This window comes from Arvicola amphibius, chromosome 7 (genome assembly GCF_903992535.2).
Source record: "Arvicola amphibius chromosome 7, mArvAmp1.2, whole genome shotgun sequence".
NCBI lineage: Eukaryota > Metazoa > Chordata > Mammalia > Rodentia > Cricetidae > Arvicola > Arvicola amphibius.
The window spans coordinates 70,726,661-70,745,226 of record NC_052053.1 but is presented as its reverse complement, the minus strand read 5'-3'; the positions used below and the strand labels follow the sequence as shown (position 1 = coordinate 70,745,226).

General features: G+C 45.2%; 1 protein-coding gene across 7 annotated transcripts in view; it reads left to right on the top strand.

Moving 5' to 3' along the window:
* Positions 1-18,566, top strand: part of Ppp2r5c (protein phosphatase 2 regulatory subunit B'gamma) — a 127,676-nt gene that overhangs the window by 44,527 nt on the left and 64,583 nt on the right. The window contains exon 1 of one of the 7 annotated variants that reach the window (XM_038335893.2): positions 1,309-1,521. The exons of 4 other annotated variants lie outside the window; for them this stretch is intronic. In XM_038335893.2, the coding sequence (XP_038191821.1) occupies positions 1,428-1,521 (94 nt within the window). In that variant the 5' untranslated portion in view covers positions 1,309-1,427. Of the gene's footprint in view, positions 1-1,308; positions 1,522-18,566 lie in introns of those variants that run through there. 2 more of the 7 variants (XM_038335889.2, XM_038335891.2) reach the window with 2 other exon arrangements.

Here is an 18,566-nt window from a genome sequence, read left to right as displayed (position 1 = left end):
TCTTGAATTGAGCAGATTATAAAATGGCACCGCATACTTACAGAAATGTTTTTTTTCTGTGAGGTGAAGCATCTTTCAGTTCTGCCAGAGATCCCTTCTATTTTCATATTTGCTTCCCTTTGGACCTAGCAGTAACATCCTTTTTGTAGGGAAATCATCTCACCGACAGCCCACAGTGCTCCAGTTTGGAAGCAGTCTTTCTCCTGAGAGTAGATTTTTACATTAACTTTTTTATATAAAAAATGATATGAATAGTAGCATAACAGAAATAAATGAAAAAACTTAATTTTGAATGTAAAGAAAGCAATACTTGAAGAATCTAACATATTAACATTTTTAAACTACAAAAATAGAGGTGGCCAGATGGCTCAGCAGGTAAAGGTACTTGCCACCAAGTCTGGAGACCCAGGTTTGCTCTCTGGGACCCATATTGTGGGAAGAGAGAACTGTTTCCCTATAATTCATCCTGAGCTGTGGAGATACACACACACACACACACACACACACACACACACACGATAAATAAATGAACCAAACCAGATCCAGATATAGCATTTTAACTTATGTCCTTTTCCCCCATTCTGTGCCCTTGAAAAAGTCTCATAATAGTACTTCTTGGCTATTGATTAAGCAGTTCTTTCATAGATTTTTTTTTTTAACCCTCATTTGAGATTGGGAGTGAAAATATCTCAGGAAGAACATTTTTGTCCTGATTATAAGTCCCTCATTTGCCCTTTTGGTAGTAAGGAGGAGGCAGAATACTAATGCATTGGGGTTTATAATATTCACATAGCCATTACTTTTTTTAAAACTGGGTTGCCAGGACACAGAATGCTCCTAAAGTGAGTCTTCCGGCTGGGGGGTAGAACACAGTAGCCGGTTTGTCTAGAGAGCACTAGGTCCTAGGTTCAACCCCTAGCATTAAAAAAAAGCATACTAAAGGAATGAAATAAGAGCTGGGAGGTAAGAGGGTACAATACAGGTGGGTATAAGGTGCCACTTAATTTGGGGAACCAGTTTGGGAAACAGTAGAGTCATGGAGAACATGCACGAATATGCTTTCTTTTTCCGGTTCCTCTCACTGTTTGACTGGGGTTGTGGCCTCTGGTGCCGTCCCCTGAGACCTAGGATCCTTGCCTAGAAGTTAGTGAGAAACGAAGAGTGCAGAAAGCGGAAGATGCCCAGGCTCTTCGCGCACACACCGACAGCCAGCAGAACGCTCTTTCCGTTTGCTGGCTTTTTTTTTCCAGTGTCATTTTAAGTTGCAGTTTCTGGCCAATCAGCGAGCTCCATGCCCACTGACATCACGAAGCAGCCAGTTCCCTCCAGCTGCAGAGAGCTTCAGTTTGTCTTCTTTTTTTTTTAAACTAAAATGGAGGCTGGTTTCTTGCCTTAAGGAGTACAGCGCCCTTCCCGCTGGAGCCTAGATGTTGACATGTAATAAGGCGGGCAGCGGGATGGTGGTGGATGCGGCCAGCTCCAACGGGCCTTTCCAGCCCGTGGCCCTTCTCCACATTCGAGGTGAGTTATTGTGTGTTCTACTGACCGGAACCTTCTGTGGGTAGTTAATAAATGGCTATTGTGCTTTGGATAGGAAAAGCAGGAAGTCTATCCAGCAGTACCCCCTCCACATTGATGGGACTGCCCCTGAGCAGACCGGGGTGTCCCCACCGATTGGTGGGCATTCTGCTCATTACTTACAGGGCCTGTGGCTCAGGAGGCCTTGCACGCAGAGTTCAAAGCTGGTTTTTCTGCTTTCTGCCTGCTCTCCCATCCCCCCCCTTTCGAGGCTGTGCTGATGTCAAAGGATGTGAAGTCACTGCCTGGGGAAGGAAGGAGAGGCGGGGCGGCCGGCCTGGCCAAGTTGTCCGCTCGCAGAGTTTGTGTTACCTTGGTGTCGGTGTTGTTTAATACTGTAAGGGTTTTGAATTAAGGATGAACTTCGGGCAGAATGTACAGAATTGATCAGAAGAGAACTTCCTTTTGGAGGATGTGCACTCTAGTCCTGCAGCCCGAAGGGAAATATGCTTGGGCTTGAAATCCTAAGATCTGCTGGTCTTCTGATTTTAAATGTTAGCTGTTAGCTTTAGAGCAGCCTTAAGAAATGTTTTGCATTTACAAAGGCTTCCTTAAGATTTAAAAGGGCAACAAGTTTTCGGTGTGTATATAGGTCACAGGAATGCCCAGACTGTGGGAAACAAATATGTAGCTTTTTCTCCACCCTCCCCCTACCTTGAGATGCTTTAGCAATTGGCTTCCACAATGACTAAATGTTAGACCGCCAGGAAGAAGCAGAGGGGACTACAGAGAACAGAAGGTGCTGTAGCTGCAGGACTCAGCCGGCTATTTATTTGTATTTTGATTTTGAACCATTGGCTAGTTAGCAGTAACGCGCCTGGTTATGTGTAGAAGGCCAATGTTAACACATTTAAGGCAACAGTTGTTTTTTATTTTATATGTATGTGTGTTTTGCCTGCATCAGTGCATGCGCACCATGCATGCCTGGCACCCACAGTGGTCAGATTCTCTAGAACTGGAGTTACGAATGGTTATGAACCACCATACAGGTGTTGGGAAAACTGAATCATCTCTCCAACCCCAACAAATTTGGCTGGTGAGGCTTCTGGTTTTTATTAGACACTGATACTCTAGTTCTTCTTTGCGTTATGAATTTGTTCTAAAATAGCATCATTTGGTTTTATATTTTATAATATAGAATCTTTAATTTGTGAGGGCCCTGTTGTTAGTTCCAAACTTTACTGTGCCCATCTTGGAGTTGCCCCCTCTTAGTTTGATATCTAATTGTTGAGGAAGGTAGTGAAGCACCTGGGGGACTTGGAGGTTTAAGGAAAGGTGACCTGTAGCAATCTAAAACTTGCTTGTAATGCAAGCAGGTGGGCTAGCTTCTAATTTTAAATCTCAAAGAACGCTTGATTTCCTCATTAAAAAACTTCTTAAAGCAAACAAACACCTTAACTTTTGTCTTAAACTTGCTGTAAGCACTACTATTAGCCTAGTGCTAAAGATCATTTAAAATGACTAGTATGCACCCCTTCCCCAGGAGTCCTGCCAGAGAGGGATGGAGAAAGGACAGAAAGAAATGCCTCCTGGGCAGGGAGCTGTGGGGAGCACAGAGACTTGAGGTCCTGGGAAGGAAGGACAGGCCCTTTGAGATAGAGGGGTCTTTCACCCGAAAGGGAATACAACTTGCGGAAGAGTGCATAGCCCTTAGATGGTAGAACTAGAGTTCAAATCCAGTCAGCTGTTTTGTTTGCAATCTTTAAAAATACTTTCACAAATCAAAGGTAGCTGTGAGAGACTATCTTGCAAGGGGATTACAGTTTGCTCTGCAGTACTCTTGTTGTCTGTTCAATTCAATGGCCCTTTTTCTGCATGACAGTTGTACACCCAGTGTTCACCTCTTATTCATTTTACATGCCTCATGTTTGTCAATGCCATGTACCAGGCTGATCCTAACTTGGAACATGCAGATGCAGATGCACTGGCATGGGGGCAATCAAGTAAACAAGAAACACTGCTGCTTACCTGATTGCAGTCTCAGGTAGTTTGGCAGCTACTGATACTGGTAGTGGTTAATGTGTCAGATTTGCCATTCCTAAAATTCAAGTGTGAAAGGGATGTAGTTTAACCTGGCACAGCCCTAGCTGCCTCTAAGGGAAGAGAGCATGGCTGTAAATTTAGCTTGATGACTTAGATTCTGCGCTTGCAGCACTGTCCAAGAGAATAGCCTGCTGTGATGGGAATGTACTCTATTGACGTCCACTATATTAGCCTGTGGCCACATGTGACCATCAAGCACTTAAAATGTACAGCTGATAAATCAAATTCTTTTAGATAAGTGTCAGCCAGGGGTTGCTGAATTGAACAGCAAAGGTCTAGTCTGGAGTTGGCACTTTCTCGAGTAAAGTCCAGACTGTAAATATTTTTGACCCTGAGCGAAAACAGCCACAGAAGAAAGTTGTCTGTTGTCCAGCAAATCTTTATTTACACACAGCAGGCTGGATTTGCTCGTGGATGCCAAGCTGCTGGTCTGTTCTAGACTACTGTAGCATGTCTGAGTTGCTGTGGAGACTAGTAGGACATGATTCCTGAAGTCTGCAGCCTTGCCTCTCCTGCCCTCCATGGCTGGCCCTGAAGCTCAGCTCACCCACCTCAGGGCCAGTTTCCAGGCAGGGACAGCTCAGCCAGGAAGATGTCAGTGACCAGAGAAGGAAGCGGGGCAGGCAGACTAGAACCTCTGCTGCCTCAACCTGTCACCTTGTGCTGATTAGTCTCCAGTGAACTTCCTGGGTGATGGTGGGGGCCAGGTGGGGGCTGGAGAGCATGCAGTTCTTTCTCCTGGGAATGCTGCTCTCTCACAAGGTCTTGCTGGGTCATGGGTCGGTTGATGTTTGTTTACTTTGTCTCTAAGAACTGAGGGAGAAACCCTGCAGGAAGCAGGTGAAGAAGGCGGCCCTCACTCTCCATTTCCTAGCACGACAATGTGCTGATGTGCTGAGTGAGGGCAACCGTGCAACATGGGGAGGTGACAAATTCGGGGCACGCTCAAGGCATGCGTCATGTGAGTGAGTGCTGGTGGGCTGAGAATGGGGTCCACTGTTACACACTTTTTTGTGGGAGCGGAGGCTGTTTCCATGACAGGGTTTTTCTGTGTAACCTTAGCTCTCTTGGAATTATCTTGGTAGACCAGGCTGGTCTTGAACTCACAGAGATCCACCTGCCTCTGTCTTCCAAGTGCTAGGATTAAAGACGTGCGTCACCACACCTAGCTGAGTTACCTACAGTCTTAAAACCAGGCAGGGAAACTGCCGGAAAGAGACTCTTGAGAGAGTAAGGATTCCTTCTCCGAACAGTCTTTGGGTTGCTATCTGTCACCCACCCTCGGAGTGGCTCGGCTCTGGGCAGGGTGCAGGAGTGACTCCCTGCGCAGTGTGTCAAGTTGTCTGCTGTGTCACTATTGGTGTGGAGGGTGACCTCGTGGGGGAGAGTGTCTGTGAAGGCTGCACACCTTTGCAGAGATTGCTTCTGCCTTTGGAGAGAAGGCCTACTGTGGGATTACTGATTTCCTTCCCTGAGATATGTTAGTCACGTAGATGTGTGAGAGAAGAAACTGGGAGTGTTGCTCGGTTGGTAGAGTGGTTGCCTATCGTCCGTGAAGGCCAGGGTTCAGTCCCCAGCACTCTTGAGATGAAAACAGGGATATCAGAGTCCAGGGCAACATAGTGAGCTTAAGGACAGCCGTGGCTCCAGAGAACATGGGTAAGTGTCCTGGGAGAGAGGGGTGAACCAGTGGCAAGTCAGAGGCACAGCCGGAGTGCACCAGCTTCTGCTTCCTCACCCCACGCAGGCTTTACTGTGTGTTTGCCCTACAGTGTGTGTCACTCAGATCCCTGCTGTGTCTCATCCTCACTGTCACCCAGCCTGGAGGCCTGGTCTGTGGCTACTGCTTCAGAGGCAGAGGTTGCATTGACTGTGCTTGTTAGGGCCACAACCAAGGCCACATCCATCTATCCCCCTTTTCCTTTGGAATCCTTCTACTGGAAGACATCATGATTTCCATTTTTTTTTCCTGGAGAGAAGGGAATACCTTCTGCAGGACCACAGAAATGCAGGGAGTCTAAGGCAGTTAGAACTCAGCACAGCTCCTGCCACAGGATTGTAGGGTAAGGGGAACATCCCGCATGTGTACACACACACACACACACACACGTACACACACACACTAAGAATTTTTAATGTAATTTTAAAAAAATTTTAAAGCCTTTTTAATCTTTAAAAAACACTGCCCAAAGCAAGCAAGGACACAACACATAGAGGCCTGGTTTTATTTTAGGGCCTTGAATTATTCATAAGCCAAAAAATCCTGGTTTAAGAATGCAGGCTAAAGTGTAATGGTTAAATGCAGCGAGTAAATCTAGATCAACTTTCTGTTTGGAAAAATACAAACCAAGGGCCTGGTGGCTCAGCAGGAAGGACTCCAAGCCTGATGATCTGAGTTCCATTTCAGGGACCTACATGGTGGAAGGAGAGAACTGAGTCCTGAAAATTGCCCTCTGACCTCTGACAAACATATACACATGCCCGGAACGTATTTAAAATGTTAGTAAGATAACTACAAAACCAAGCTGTGGAGTGGTGTTCACTTGTCATTCTGGTGATGGACAGACGGATGTAAAAGGATCAAAAATTCAAGACTAGTGTAGGATGCTTATTGAGTTCAAGGCCAGCCTGAGGCTACATTGTGACAGATGCCTGTAGGTGAGACCTGTAGCTGTGGTTTGGGACAGTTGGAGAACCCTGGTGCTGTGGGCTCTCCTCGGTCCTCTGAGTACAGTAAAGGTAGGATGTTGTAACTTACTGCCGTGGGTGGAGTGCAGACTCCCCGGTCAGGATCGCTGCTGCTCACCCAGAGAGTCAAGGGGATAGTAAGTCTCAGGTGGCGTGCTGATACAAACATTGTGGGGTCTAGGGACAGAAGCACCCCAGTATCCTTTCACTCTACGTAAGCTTTAAGGTTTTTTATAATGTTTGAAAGAAGTACCTTAGAAAAGCTGTGCTTTAGGCCGTGTATGAAGAAATCGCTCCCAAAATGGCCAGCAGCTGTCTGGTCTGTTAGCCGTTTTACTCCCTGGTTGCTGACTCAACAGTGGCTGCACTGCTCCCTGTGTGGTATTTTGGGGTGTATACTTGGTTTGATACTGACAGCGTTCTTATTGGCCAAGGTTCCCTTTGAGCTTCAGGGTAAGGATAAAGGTGAGGGTGGGGCCACCAAAACACTGGTTATACTAGACACATGCGACCCCTTCTGTGCCTCGAAATAAGAATAATAATCTGATTCACCTCTCCAGTGTCTGTGAGGGATAAACACGTAAATGTATCTCAATTGCCCTAACTGGTGCCTGGACTGTTGTAAGACTCTCCACGCGTCAGTGGTGACCATGGTGACCCCTTTGTGGGACACCTGCATTACTTTCTGGAACCCAGCAGTTAACCACAGTTACAGCTGGGGCACCTGTATGTTTGCTCTTGAAGCTCAGTTGAGGTCTGCCTCTCACTTCTCAAGCCTTTTCATCTCTTGCCGTGTGCACCCTAAAGCAGCATCTTCAGTACCCTGTGCGTGTGTATAAAATTATCTGCTGCGTGATCCCAGGTGCCACCTCCATGGCCTGTGTCAAGTACACGTTAATCCCTGATCCAGCCTCCTTAGTTCCGTACTGTCAAACCCAAACTAAGAACTCACACTTACCTTTTTAAGTGTTCTGAAGTAGAGCATTAGCATTAACAGTCGGTTTAGAAGTTAATGATGCTGATTGTCGACTACCCCAGATAGTGCCATCTCCCATTTGGGTTTTGAATGTAAATGTTGCTGTCTGTTTTAGCTGTGGCTTCTGGGAGTCTCATTAGAGCTCTGGGGTTGGATTCTTCTTTATATTGATTTTGTTGTTGTTTTTCCTTTACTTGAGATGGGGTTGTTGTCCAAACTAGTCTCAAACTCCTGGGCTTAAACCCTCCTTTTTCAGCCTCCCACGTGTCTGGGACTACGGGCATGTGCACTGGACCTAGCTGATGCTGGTTTGGGTAATTAGGAAGTTTACATTCTGTTTTCCCTCCAGATTATTTTCATCTTTTGCCTGTTAAATTAGGTAGTATTTGAACTAAGTGAGATCTCAGTTGTAAGCCTAAGTCTTACTCTTTTTAATTTTTAGTATTGTGATATTTAGTAGAATTTGATGTTGCTAGGCAGTGGTGGTGCACACCTTTAATCCCAGCAGAGGCCATCAGATCTCTGTAAGTTCAAGGCCAGCCTGGTCTACAAAGGCGAGTTCCAGAATAGGCTCTAAAGCTACACAGAGAAATCCTGTCTTGAGAAATTAAAAAAAAAAAAAAAAGGAATTTGGTATGTTAACATTTGATTGGGGTTTTACCATCTCTCTCTGCATACGAGAGCTTTTATCATATGATAAATTTTTTATCTGCTGGCTATGTTACTCAGAAACACTATTTCTAAATTGTAGTGTTTTAATTTATAAAATCCTGAGAACAATAATGTACCATTCTAGGGAACAGTCATAACACTGAAGTTGCTGGCCCTTCAGTCTTGGGAGGCCTCAGAGAAGAGGTGGGAGAAGGTGTAAGCCAGACACACTTGAGAGCCACATACTCGGAACCCAGTAGCTGTGGCAGCCTGCTGTCTATAGAAAACCACACACATCAGGGACCCCGAGTTAGAGAACTACCTCAAGGGGTCCGCAAGTGCCCCTTGCAGAGAGTCGAAATGCTGTCTTCACAGGAAAATCAATGTGTGGACATTGCCCTGGTGGTGAAGCAATTTGGGTAAACAGTTACTTTCATAGAACAAGATAGCAATGTTTAGGTAGTAGTCACCGTGCACATTGTCATACACATGCCTGTCTAACCTAAGAGCATCCTTGATCAAGATGAAACTATTAGTTTTAGAAAACCCCACTCTTGACGCGTACTTTCTCAAGTCTGTGTGATGAAATGCAAAGTTCACACAAAGGCATGCTGGAGTTCCTTGGCCGTCCTGAGGAAACACCTCATCTTGGTGAAGTGAGTTGCAAGCTTAATGCTCTAGCTGCATTCCTGGATCCATCGTTTTTACTTGAAATAACAAAAGTTGCACTGTGTTTATGACACAAACATTTGGCACATTTTCTCAGATATCCAAGAACTGAGCTTATCATTTCAAAGCAAACAATCATGACACTTTTTTTTTTTTTTTTTGCCTCTGGTAAAATTCTAGCTTTTAAACCAAGTATGGATTTTGAAAAATTTGTATCTGCCATTGTAAGTATGACAGCTCCCCAGTGAAGACTGTCCTGCTGGGATTGGTGGCATTGTTCACTGACGGTGGGTCAGTGTAACTCAGTGCACCAGTATGCTCCTAGGGACCAACAAATGACAACACCACAAGACATATGCTGGCAATGGAGCCGTTGACTATGGACTGCGCACAGCAGAGTTTCACGTAACCAAACAACTCATCAGTTTGGCCTCAGATTCCACACTGCAGCCAGTATTTAAGAAATGAGCACTTGTTGGCCAGGTATAGTGGATCATGCTTATGTAAGCCCAGCATATGGGAGACTGAGGCAGGAGGATCACTGTGAGCTTTAGGCTTGCTTGGGCTACAGAGGAAGGCAGTTTCAAAAAAATCAACAACAAAAGTAAAATACAGCAGCAGCTCTTACTTCTTAAATTTTGGTGTAGGATCAAAGTCCATTAAAAATGCTCAAGCTGTTGAAGTAGCCCCCCTTTTCCAACTAAGTATGTACCTGTTGGCCTGAGAGGGGGAGGGAGGGAGGGAGAGTTTTCCATACCCCTCAACCAAAACAACTTACCACAGGAAGTTGAATACAGAAGCAACCATGCAAATCTACCTGCCTTCTGTTAAGTCTGCTGTCAAAGACCTACACAAAAATATAGAATAGTGTCATTTCCCCTAATTTTAAAAAATAAATTTATTTTAGTAAAGGTGTGTCCTGACATAAAATAGACCTATTAATAAAGAGGGTGACATTTTAAAAATGTCTCCTATGTGGCCTGTGCTTCTGGATATATTACTGCACCTAAACACAGCTCTTCTGGGTCTTCATCTAGAAGCTGACACCATAAGTAGGGAAGTGGGTCCTGACACCACACAAATCAGAAAGCCTAACTCCAGGGAATCTCTAGCCCGGACTGGGAGTGTTTCCCAGTGTCTGTGTTCCACCAAACAACACAGCGGTGAACTAAGCATCTAACCCCGTAATTGTGGAAAGGGCTCTCTGGCCATGCAGGGTGAGTGTTCAGGGCTCACTGACTCCACACTCCTTAGTTTCCTTTTGTCTTTTAAGAAATCTGTTTTGGAAATCCTTTTCATTCGATCCATATATGAACACAGCCACCTTTGCATCTTCCTTAGAACTAAAACCAGAATTCTCCCTGATGTAACTCTCCCTTACTTCTCCATAGTCTACACCTACATTGCAAAGTGCCTGCCATCTGCAATTTGCCGTGTGCACTTACAGACCTTTTTCTGTGTATATGTTTACTTAGCCACACAAATAGTATAAATGCATTCATTCACAGAAAGTTTCTAGTCATTTTTATTTCTTCAATTATGAAGGGAGAAAAGTAAGATAAAGGGAATTCTAGGAACCAAAACTTTGCAAGTTTTTAACAGTTAGGCAGTGCTGTGCGCTATTGTCACATAATCCCATCTTGTACTGTTGATGCTTACAGAGCATAAACTCTTGGTTCGGTCTCCCATGCCTTTCTGTAAATTTGGTTTAAAACTTTTGGACTAGGTAAGCCTTTGGAAGGAGGAGGCAAGTATAGTGGCTCTGCCACCTGCCTGGGGACAGCCCACACTCATTCTCTGCAGTCATTTCACAGATGTCAGGAGAGATGGGGCAGAACAACCCCTCCCTCATCACAGACTAGAGATGTGAGCTTCTGTTTCTTCATTCTTCAGACCTGAGCCTAAGCGCATTTTACTATTATATGTATGTTACTATGTATATAATAGAATAGTAATGTATTTTATATATAGTAACATTTATATTTATATATAGTTACATTATATATAAAATATATTACTAAGATACCATCTCTGATCTTTTAAAGGACATTTTAATTTTAAAATGTTAGGCCACACTCACTAAGTGACCCTGCCCACCAGACTCCACGCTTCCTAGGTTGTCAGATGAGGTTGTCCAGGAATCAGTGTCAGATCTAGGATGAAGGACCAACTCATTTACAGGGTCTGGGTTAAGTCTCGGTACCGTCCTAAACCTGCAAGCATGTTCTGTTTAGAAATGCATTCCATCAGAGTCCTTATTTTCATAGGCACTGAAAGAAAGGAACTTTGAAATTGCGGAGTAACATCCTTGAAGATGAGAAGCACGGTGAGACCACACAGGGTTCTCCTTTGTCCTGCTGGAGGTGCCAGCCAGGAGACAATGCCAGCAGCCATCCCAAGAGTAGGCTTTCTGCAGAGTCTAATACATTCAGATACATTTTTGTTTGTTTGGGGTATTCTTGAGAGAGCCCCTTGTTATTTAGTTCCAGCAGCCTTCAAGTACATCACCCTTCAGCTTCAGCCTCTAGAGTGCTAGGATTATAATCGTGTACCATTACATCTGGCTCAGCCTTCCTTCACAGTACAGTCACAAATGGCACTGTTTTAGAAAAGAGTTTGGGAAGCTAGAGAGATGTCTGAGTAGGTAAGAGCACTTACAACTCAGCAGCACAAGATTTAAGTTCAGACCCAGCTCTCATGGAAGAAGCTGGGTGTGTCCGTGGGCATGTGGCTATAACCCCAGCACTGTCGGGTGGAGACAGGGAGAGAAGGGGATCCCTGGAGCTGCCTTGTTGCAAGCCCAGTTTCAGGGCCAGTGAGAGAGCCTGTCTATAAGGAGGAAGCTAGAGAGTGATGGAGTAAGACACCCATTGCCCTCCTGTCTTCCTCCTCACTACACACAAAGTCTGTCTATGCACCACGCATGCACACACACACAGCATTTTTATAACTCAGAAACAACAGTAAAATGTATAGGCAAAATTGGGGCTAGGGATATAGAACTCAATGTTGGGGTGCTTGCTTGCCTAACATATATGAGGTCTTGGGTTCAGTCCCTAGTGCTGCAGGAAAAAAAAAAAAAGCAAAAAACAAAAAGCTAAATTTATATTCTTTTTGTTTGGTTGGTTGTTTTTTGTTTTTTCAAGACAGGGTTTCTCAGCTATGGAGCCAGTCCTGGAAATTGCTCTGTAGACCAGACTGACCTTGGACTCACAGAGAACCACCTGCCTCTGCCTCGGAGTGGTGGGATTAAGGGCGTGCGCCACCACCGCCCAGCCCAGCTACTTTTTTTTTTTTTTTTTTTTAGGTTGCCTTTCCTCCTTTTTTACTCTAAGGAAAAAAAATCCATTTTCTGAGGTTAGCCTCGAATTTGAGACTAGTTAGCTAGCCTCAGCCTCCTGAGGGCTCAACTCCAACTTTAATTTTTCTGACTTATTTTCTGGGTGCAGCTGAGACCATCACATATTGAAACTGAGGTTTCCTGAGGCAGGTAAACTTCTGGGGCCTAGTGGGACTTACTTATATAGCATAGTACTAGTAGGAATTCTGCTTTTTTTTTCACTTTTAAGTTTTATATATATTTAAGTGTGAGCTTTAAAATATTAATTATGAAGTTTTGTATTTCATTTTTGTGTGAGCTGGATTTATCATTATTCAACTAAATGAACACGGACTGTGCCGCCTTACTAGGTTGGAAAAACAACCTGATGGGGTATGTGTGTGTGCACATGGGTTTTAGTAAGTCGGAACACCAGCTAGAAAGGAACCCCGGCAGCCTTACTGCCTCATTTAGTGCAGCACGTGGGCACGGGCTTCGACTTTTCACCTTTTTACTTTTTACAAAGAGAAGAAAGCCTATGTGAGGATGATGGGCTGAACTTGGAGCAGCAAAGTAATGTCTGACATTTGCACTTCACATTTAAATGTTAAAGGGGGGGCTTTAAAAAGCACATTCAGTAAAAAAAATCTTTGGCAGGAAGCAGAGACTCATCAGCCAAGTTAATAGTCTTAACTGTGGCATCCATAGTAACTAGTCAGGCTGCCTGAGTAAATATTTACCCATCAGCCGCTCAGCAGAGCCATCAGCACCGGGCTTCTTCCTACTACCTGGTGTGCCAAGCATCACCATCTTTCATCTCCTCCAGGGTTCTTCATATTGTTTAAGTAAAAGGTTTAGAAGAGTCGCGTCCTGGGAGAAGCCAGTGTGCTGTCTGTGTCTCCCAGTGAGAGTAGAGTGACCCTCACTGCCATCATTAGCACCCAGGAACCTTTTTCATCTTCAAAGCTCCTTGCAAGTGTTCATTAGCAGTCGCCCTCTTTCCTGTGAGGTAGTAAACAGGTGTTATTAGCCTCATTTTTACAGTTGTGGAATTCAGAGCAGAGAGTTTGCCAACTTGCCTGAGGTCTTGGAGCTGTGGGTGACAGAGGCCTTGGGCTTTCTGACTCATAGTTCTGGGCTCACATACTCTGGATGAGCATGGGAAGCTGCTCTTGCAGGTTCCTTTATCACAGAGATCTCTACAGAGCTCTGTCTGATGTGTTTACAGTGATGTAGAGTACAGGATACCGAAACAGGCTAGTCAATCTGATGGTGTCATCTAGAAAAACACAAGATGCAGATCCTGGGGCATGAAGGTAAGGCTTTTCCCAAGGGACCGTGGTTATGGATGAAATTAACTCACCGAGGCTTTGGGTTGTGCAGCTGTATCCAGTACTTGGCCGTAGCCTGTCTTCATGGAGCCGGTGCTCATGGTGACCTGCCTCCCCTTGAGTTAAGGATCTCGGCTATCCTGAGAGATCCACTGTCTAGCTGGATTGTTAAAGCACTGTTGGCAAGAGTAGTTCAGTGTAAACGTGACTTTATTCCTGGTAAAAGTGCTTAATGTCATTCTGAGAGTCTGGCACTGTGGTAACTCTTCCTTGTTTTTGGTGGCTAAGTAGCACAAGGTGTTGTAGAATAGAGACATCTGTCTGCCTCTGAAAGCTCTATCTTAGCTTACAAGTTTGAATTTGTTTAAGAAGAAATGGTCATAGACACAAACATTTCTTGATATGTGCTATGAAGAGAAGTTGGCATGGCTGTAGAAGCGTCATGAACTTGTGTTCCTGCCCATCTCCTTCCCCTTCCCCACTCTCATACTCTGCATGCCGTACCAAATGAGTTTGAACTTCAGACAGAAACTAGGTAGCTGAGCTCACTCCAGATGGAATGAAAGGACAGCAGACCCGAGTCTTGACTTCCTGCCTGTGCCCACGTAAAGTGTGATGTCTTTCATTAGGTGAGTGTTTAGAAATCACTGACATGGTGCTTGACCATCTGTCTGCTCGGTGCTAGACTTGGTCATGTTACAGGTGCTGCAAGTATGTGCCTATACCTTCCAGAGGCACTGAGGGGAGAGCAGGAGCTGATACCTGACAAAGCTAATTGGTGCTACCAGAGCAAAAGGAGATGATGTGATGGGCGTTCAGACCAGGAAGGGGTTTGTAGTGAGTAGGGTAGCAAAGCAGCATCCCTTAGGCTGCCAGGGGGAGGCAGGATCCAGAGCAGTGATGTCCAGTGCCTGTGTCCTCTGACAAGGGAAGGCCGGGCTGCCAGTGCATTTTCTGTGACTGTGATGAAACATACACTCAGAAGAAACTGAAAGTGACACCTACAAGAGAAGAGTAGACTAGGGAGGCATGCACGAGCATGGCCGCATGTGTGCCTGAAGCATGTGAATAGTCAAAAGATGGAAAGGAGAGCATTAAGAACGAGGGTATGGGTTGATTATTGACTCACCAGGCATTGCTGTCCTTGTACTCTCTGAGGTGAATTCAGTGGTTTTACCCACGTAGCTGGGTAGAATGCAGTATTGAAGCACTACCATCCTGGCTTTGGATTTGAAGCTGACCAGAAGCTGGCTTTCCTAGTCCTTCTGGCAGGCAGGTCCTCTCAGTTTTTGCTCTGCCTGGCTACATGTGCTCCTTTGCCAAGACAACAGCGCAGGTGGAGCATTCAGGTCAGCCCCTGGCGAGGCTTGGCTCATGCTCTGCCCCTCTGGATTAGCCGACCTTTCATTTCTGTGTTCATTTAATTGAATGAACTGTCTTGCTACGTGCACTTGGTAGGCCTGTTCTTTTTTTCTTTTTTCAAGGTGAATGGTGAGGTGGTCAAAAGCAGCTCTGCTGAAAAAGTTCAACCTTCACAGACTCCTCAAGAGGCTGGCACCTGCGCTTTCTGGGCAGGGAGGGGTTTAAAGGAGGAAGTTGACCCTTGTGGCTTTGGTCTTCCTGGTGCTGAAGAGGGGAGGCCTCAGCAGGGCAGGACTGATAAATGGGAAACTAGAACAAAGAGGGGAGGGGCCGGGACTGGTGAGAGTGAACAGCCCAAAGGGTGTGGCCGGTGGCTGTGTGACTCTGCACAGCCCTTGCTGACGTAGGTATTTTCCAGTTCTGTGGGTGTCTTCACTGTTTTGCAGTAGAGCGGTTCTAATCTGCACAGACTGCTTCCATTTGTCACCTTTGCTCTGTGAGTCACATCTAAGGCCATATAGAACCTTAAGGTTTACTGCTATTTCCTCTAAGAGTCGTGTCATTATACAACTTGAATTTAGGCCTTTTTGGTCAGTGTCGAGTTGGTTCTTATTTATGATGTTGGTGAAGGGTGGCCTTCACTCTTTTGCATATGAATACTGTGTAGATAACTGTATCCCGCCCCACTGAAAGTAAGACCATAAATGGGAAGACTGTTTCTGGGTTCCATTGCGCTGGTGCTCACGTTGCCGCACCGCACCGGCTGTCTTGGCTGCTTTGGCTCTGCTGCACAGCTCTAAACCCAGGACATGCGACTCCTGTAGTTCTGGTCTTCTTCCTCAGGTGTTTTGTAAGCACACCCTGTCTCCCTGTTCTGTGAAGTTCATGGTGAAGACAGGGTCACCCACACTCACTAGGAGCAACCTCCAAGTCTGAGGGGAAAGCCCACCTCCCAGATGTTTCTGCTTCTGAAACCTAATGGATTTATCTTGAAAACCCCTTTGGGTTACATACAGTTCAGGATAAAACTTTGACTGTAAGCTTCATGGGAAACTGATCATCTAGGAAGCAAGTAGAATGACCCTGTGGCTTCACATCCTCCCAAGTGAGGGTCGGGGAGGAACCACTGTCCTCAATTGTGAAGATTGTCTTGCCTCTCACCTCTCTAGGCCAGAGGCCAGCCACAAAGTTTACATGCCCTGTCTATGTGGGGCCATAATGTAACCTGACTCGCAGGTCCTTTGTCCTCTTCAAACCTGCCGTCCTTTTCTGTTGATCTTGACATAGATTTGGTTCCCACCAGCCTTTTCCATCAAGATGAAATCCGTTTCATTCATTCCCCGGGAGATGAGGAACCAGACTCAGTCATGTCCCAACCCCTGCGCAGCTCATGGCAGAACTCGTGCTGTCTAGAGGAAGAACAAGGGCACTGTGTTTGGGTTTCCAATATAAAGGACTGTCCTTAATTTTGAGATTGTCCTTTTGAATATTAAAGTGGGCTATTTTTTCTTAAGTCGTAAGCCTGTGAAATTCCAACTCCAGCCCACAGACCCAAAAACATTACATTCAGAGTTGTCACATAATACTTCAAATTATTTCTGCCATTTCAGAGTCCATGTTTTATATAAACTATCCCGAATAAGCAATTCAGAAGAAACTGAAGCAATTGAGGTTGCCAGTGGCTGACAGAGGGAGGAATGGAAGGTGCTGACTTGCTCAGTACAGGGTGTTCTCAGTAATGAAGAAGTTCTTAAACGAGGTGGGGTGACTGACTGTACTAAATGTCACTGCTCAGCCACGCGGTGGTGGCGCACTCCTTTAATCCCATCACTCGGGAGCAGATCTCTGTGAGTTCAAGGTCAGCCTGGTCTACAAGAGCTAGTTCCAGGACAGGCTCCAAAGCTACAGAGAAACCCTGTCTCAAAACGAAACAAAACAAAAAACCTCTGAATCTAAATGTCACTGCTCTGTGAGAGTTAAAAGTTCTATATTCTGTGCTGTGTGAATGTTACATTCTTTTAAAAATTATTCATTGGTAGCCTGGCATGGTGGCACATGCTTTTAATCCCACCGCTTGGGAGGCAGAGGCAGGCAGAACTCTGAGTTCAGAGCCTTTCTCTACACAAAGAAACCCTGTCTCAAAAATAAAAAATAAAAAATATTCACTGGTATATAGCCAGAATGATATGACCTGCTTCTTGGATGATCAGGTTCCCATGCAACTGAACAGGACCAAACATTTTACCCTGAACTGCAATCATTATGAAGTGGAATGCTAGATCCAAATAGTTTACATAGAGGTTGGAAGGTGTGGTAGGTGTTTATTGTAATGTTGTGGTTCTGAGGAGCATTCTCCACATTCACGTAGACTCTGTGTGTGTGTGTGTGTGTGTGTGTGTGTGTGTGTGTTGCTCATGCATGTGTGCATGTGTGTGAGTTGGTGAGACTCTAGTGAGCACTCAGCTTATACATGTAAACATTGTGGGGTGGCGGGAGCACTCTGCTCACACGTGTAGACATTGTATGTGTTGGTGAGGATCCTGGAACGCTCTGCGCACATACATAGACATTGTGTGTATTGGGAGCATCATCATCACTAGAACCTGCAGAGTTGGACACAGGCTCTGCTTTAGGAGACCTGTAGTTTAACTATCAGCCAGGACTCAAAGCAGCTCTTTACCTCATCTCAGAAGGGCTCTTTACACACTGTCACACTGTACAACTGGACGTTTTGAAGGCCTGTTCAGCTAAATCTCATTGAACTTTCTCTCATGACTCAGCTGAGGTGACCTGCTCTTGGTGACTGTCAATGCTAGAGGCAGCCACTAAGTCTAGCTACCAGCCCTGAAATGAGAAGAGGGGTGTAAACTTCCAACACATGTTGTGTTACTGTAACATTGTCTGACAGTTGGGCAGAGCCTTCATATTCACATTTTGTCACTTCTTCCTGCTGCCGTAGCACCTGTCCATTACCAGGTGAAAAGTATTGCCCTCAGGGTGGCCTTGTAGGATGGCCAGCCTTTCAGCAGCTGCGTATGGTGGGAGGCCAGGAGAGACGTGTATGTGTGTGGGTAACATGGGAGTTGGGTGTATGGCTATGATGAGATCTTATTGTAAATGTGTACATTTGTCAGGCATTTCTGAGCACATTTGTTTTGGTTTGTTGGTTTTTTCAGACAGGGTTACTCTGTGTATCCCTGGCTATCCTGGAACTAGCTCTATAGACCAGGCTGGCCTCAGACCCACAGATCCGCCTGCCTATCCCACAAGCGCTGGGATTAAAGACATGCACCACCACTACTCAGCCACTCTGATCACGTTTGTACATATTGAAAGTTTTAAGTTAACAGCACTGGCGCCATGTGGCATGAGGGAACTTGCTCAGGGATGTCCACAACCCAGGGGAGCAGTTCCTTTGGGAAAGGTGTGTATTACTTTTGTTTTCTTCATTTTGTTAGTTTTATTTCTTTTACCATAAGTGGAATGCTCTTTGTGGACAAGCTAGTTAGTATGTATGATACATTGATATTAATGCCTTGATGTATAAAAAAAGCTAATATTTAATAGGACATGGGGCATTTTATTACTTTTTGGCTACTTTTATAAAAGAATTTGATGTGACATAAGCCATCAGAACATCTGCACAGATCTGTTGATGAGTGACAGAGTCTCAGGTAGTCTGAGGTGGTCTAAAGGATGTTGTCAAAGATGACCTTGGCCTCCTGCCTCTCACTCCCAAGTACTGGGATTATAGGCATGCACCACCATGCTGGTCTCTGCAACAGGGTATTAAAGTGTAGAAAGAAACTAGAAACCAGTATACAGAACTGATTCAACTTTTGAATGGAGGTTTTTGAGTTTTGATGGTTTTGGGGGTAGGGAATGCAACTGATGGGAATGGGCCAGTGAGTACATTGTAAGAGAGGACACAGTCCTGTAGGGTATTCCT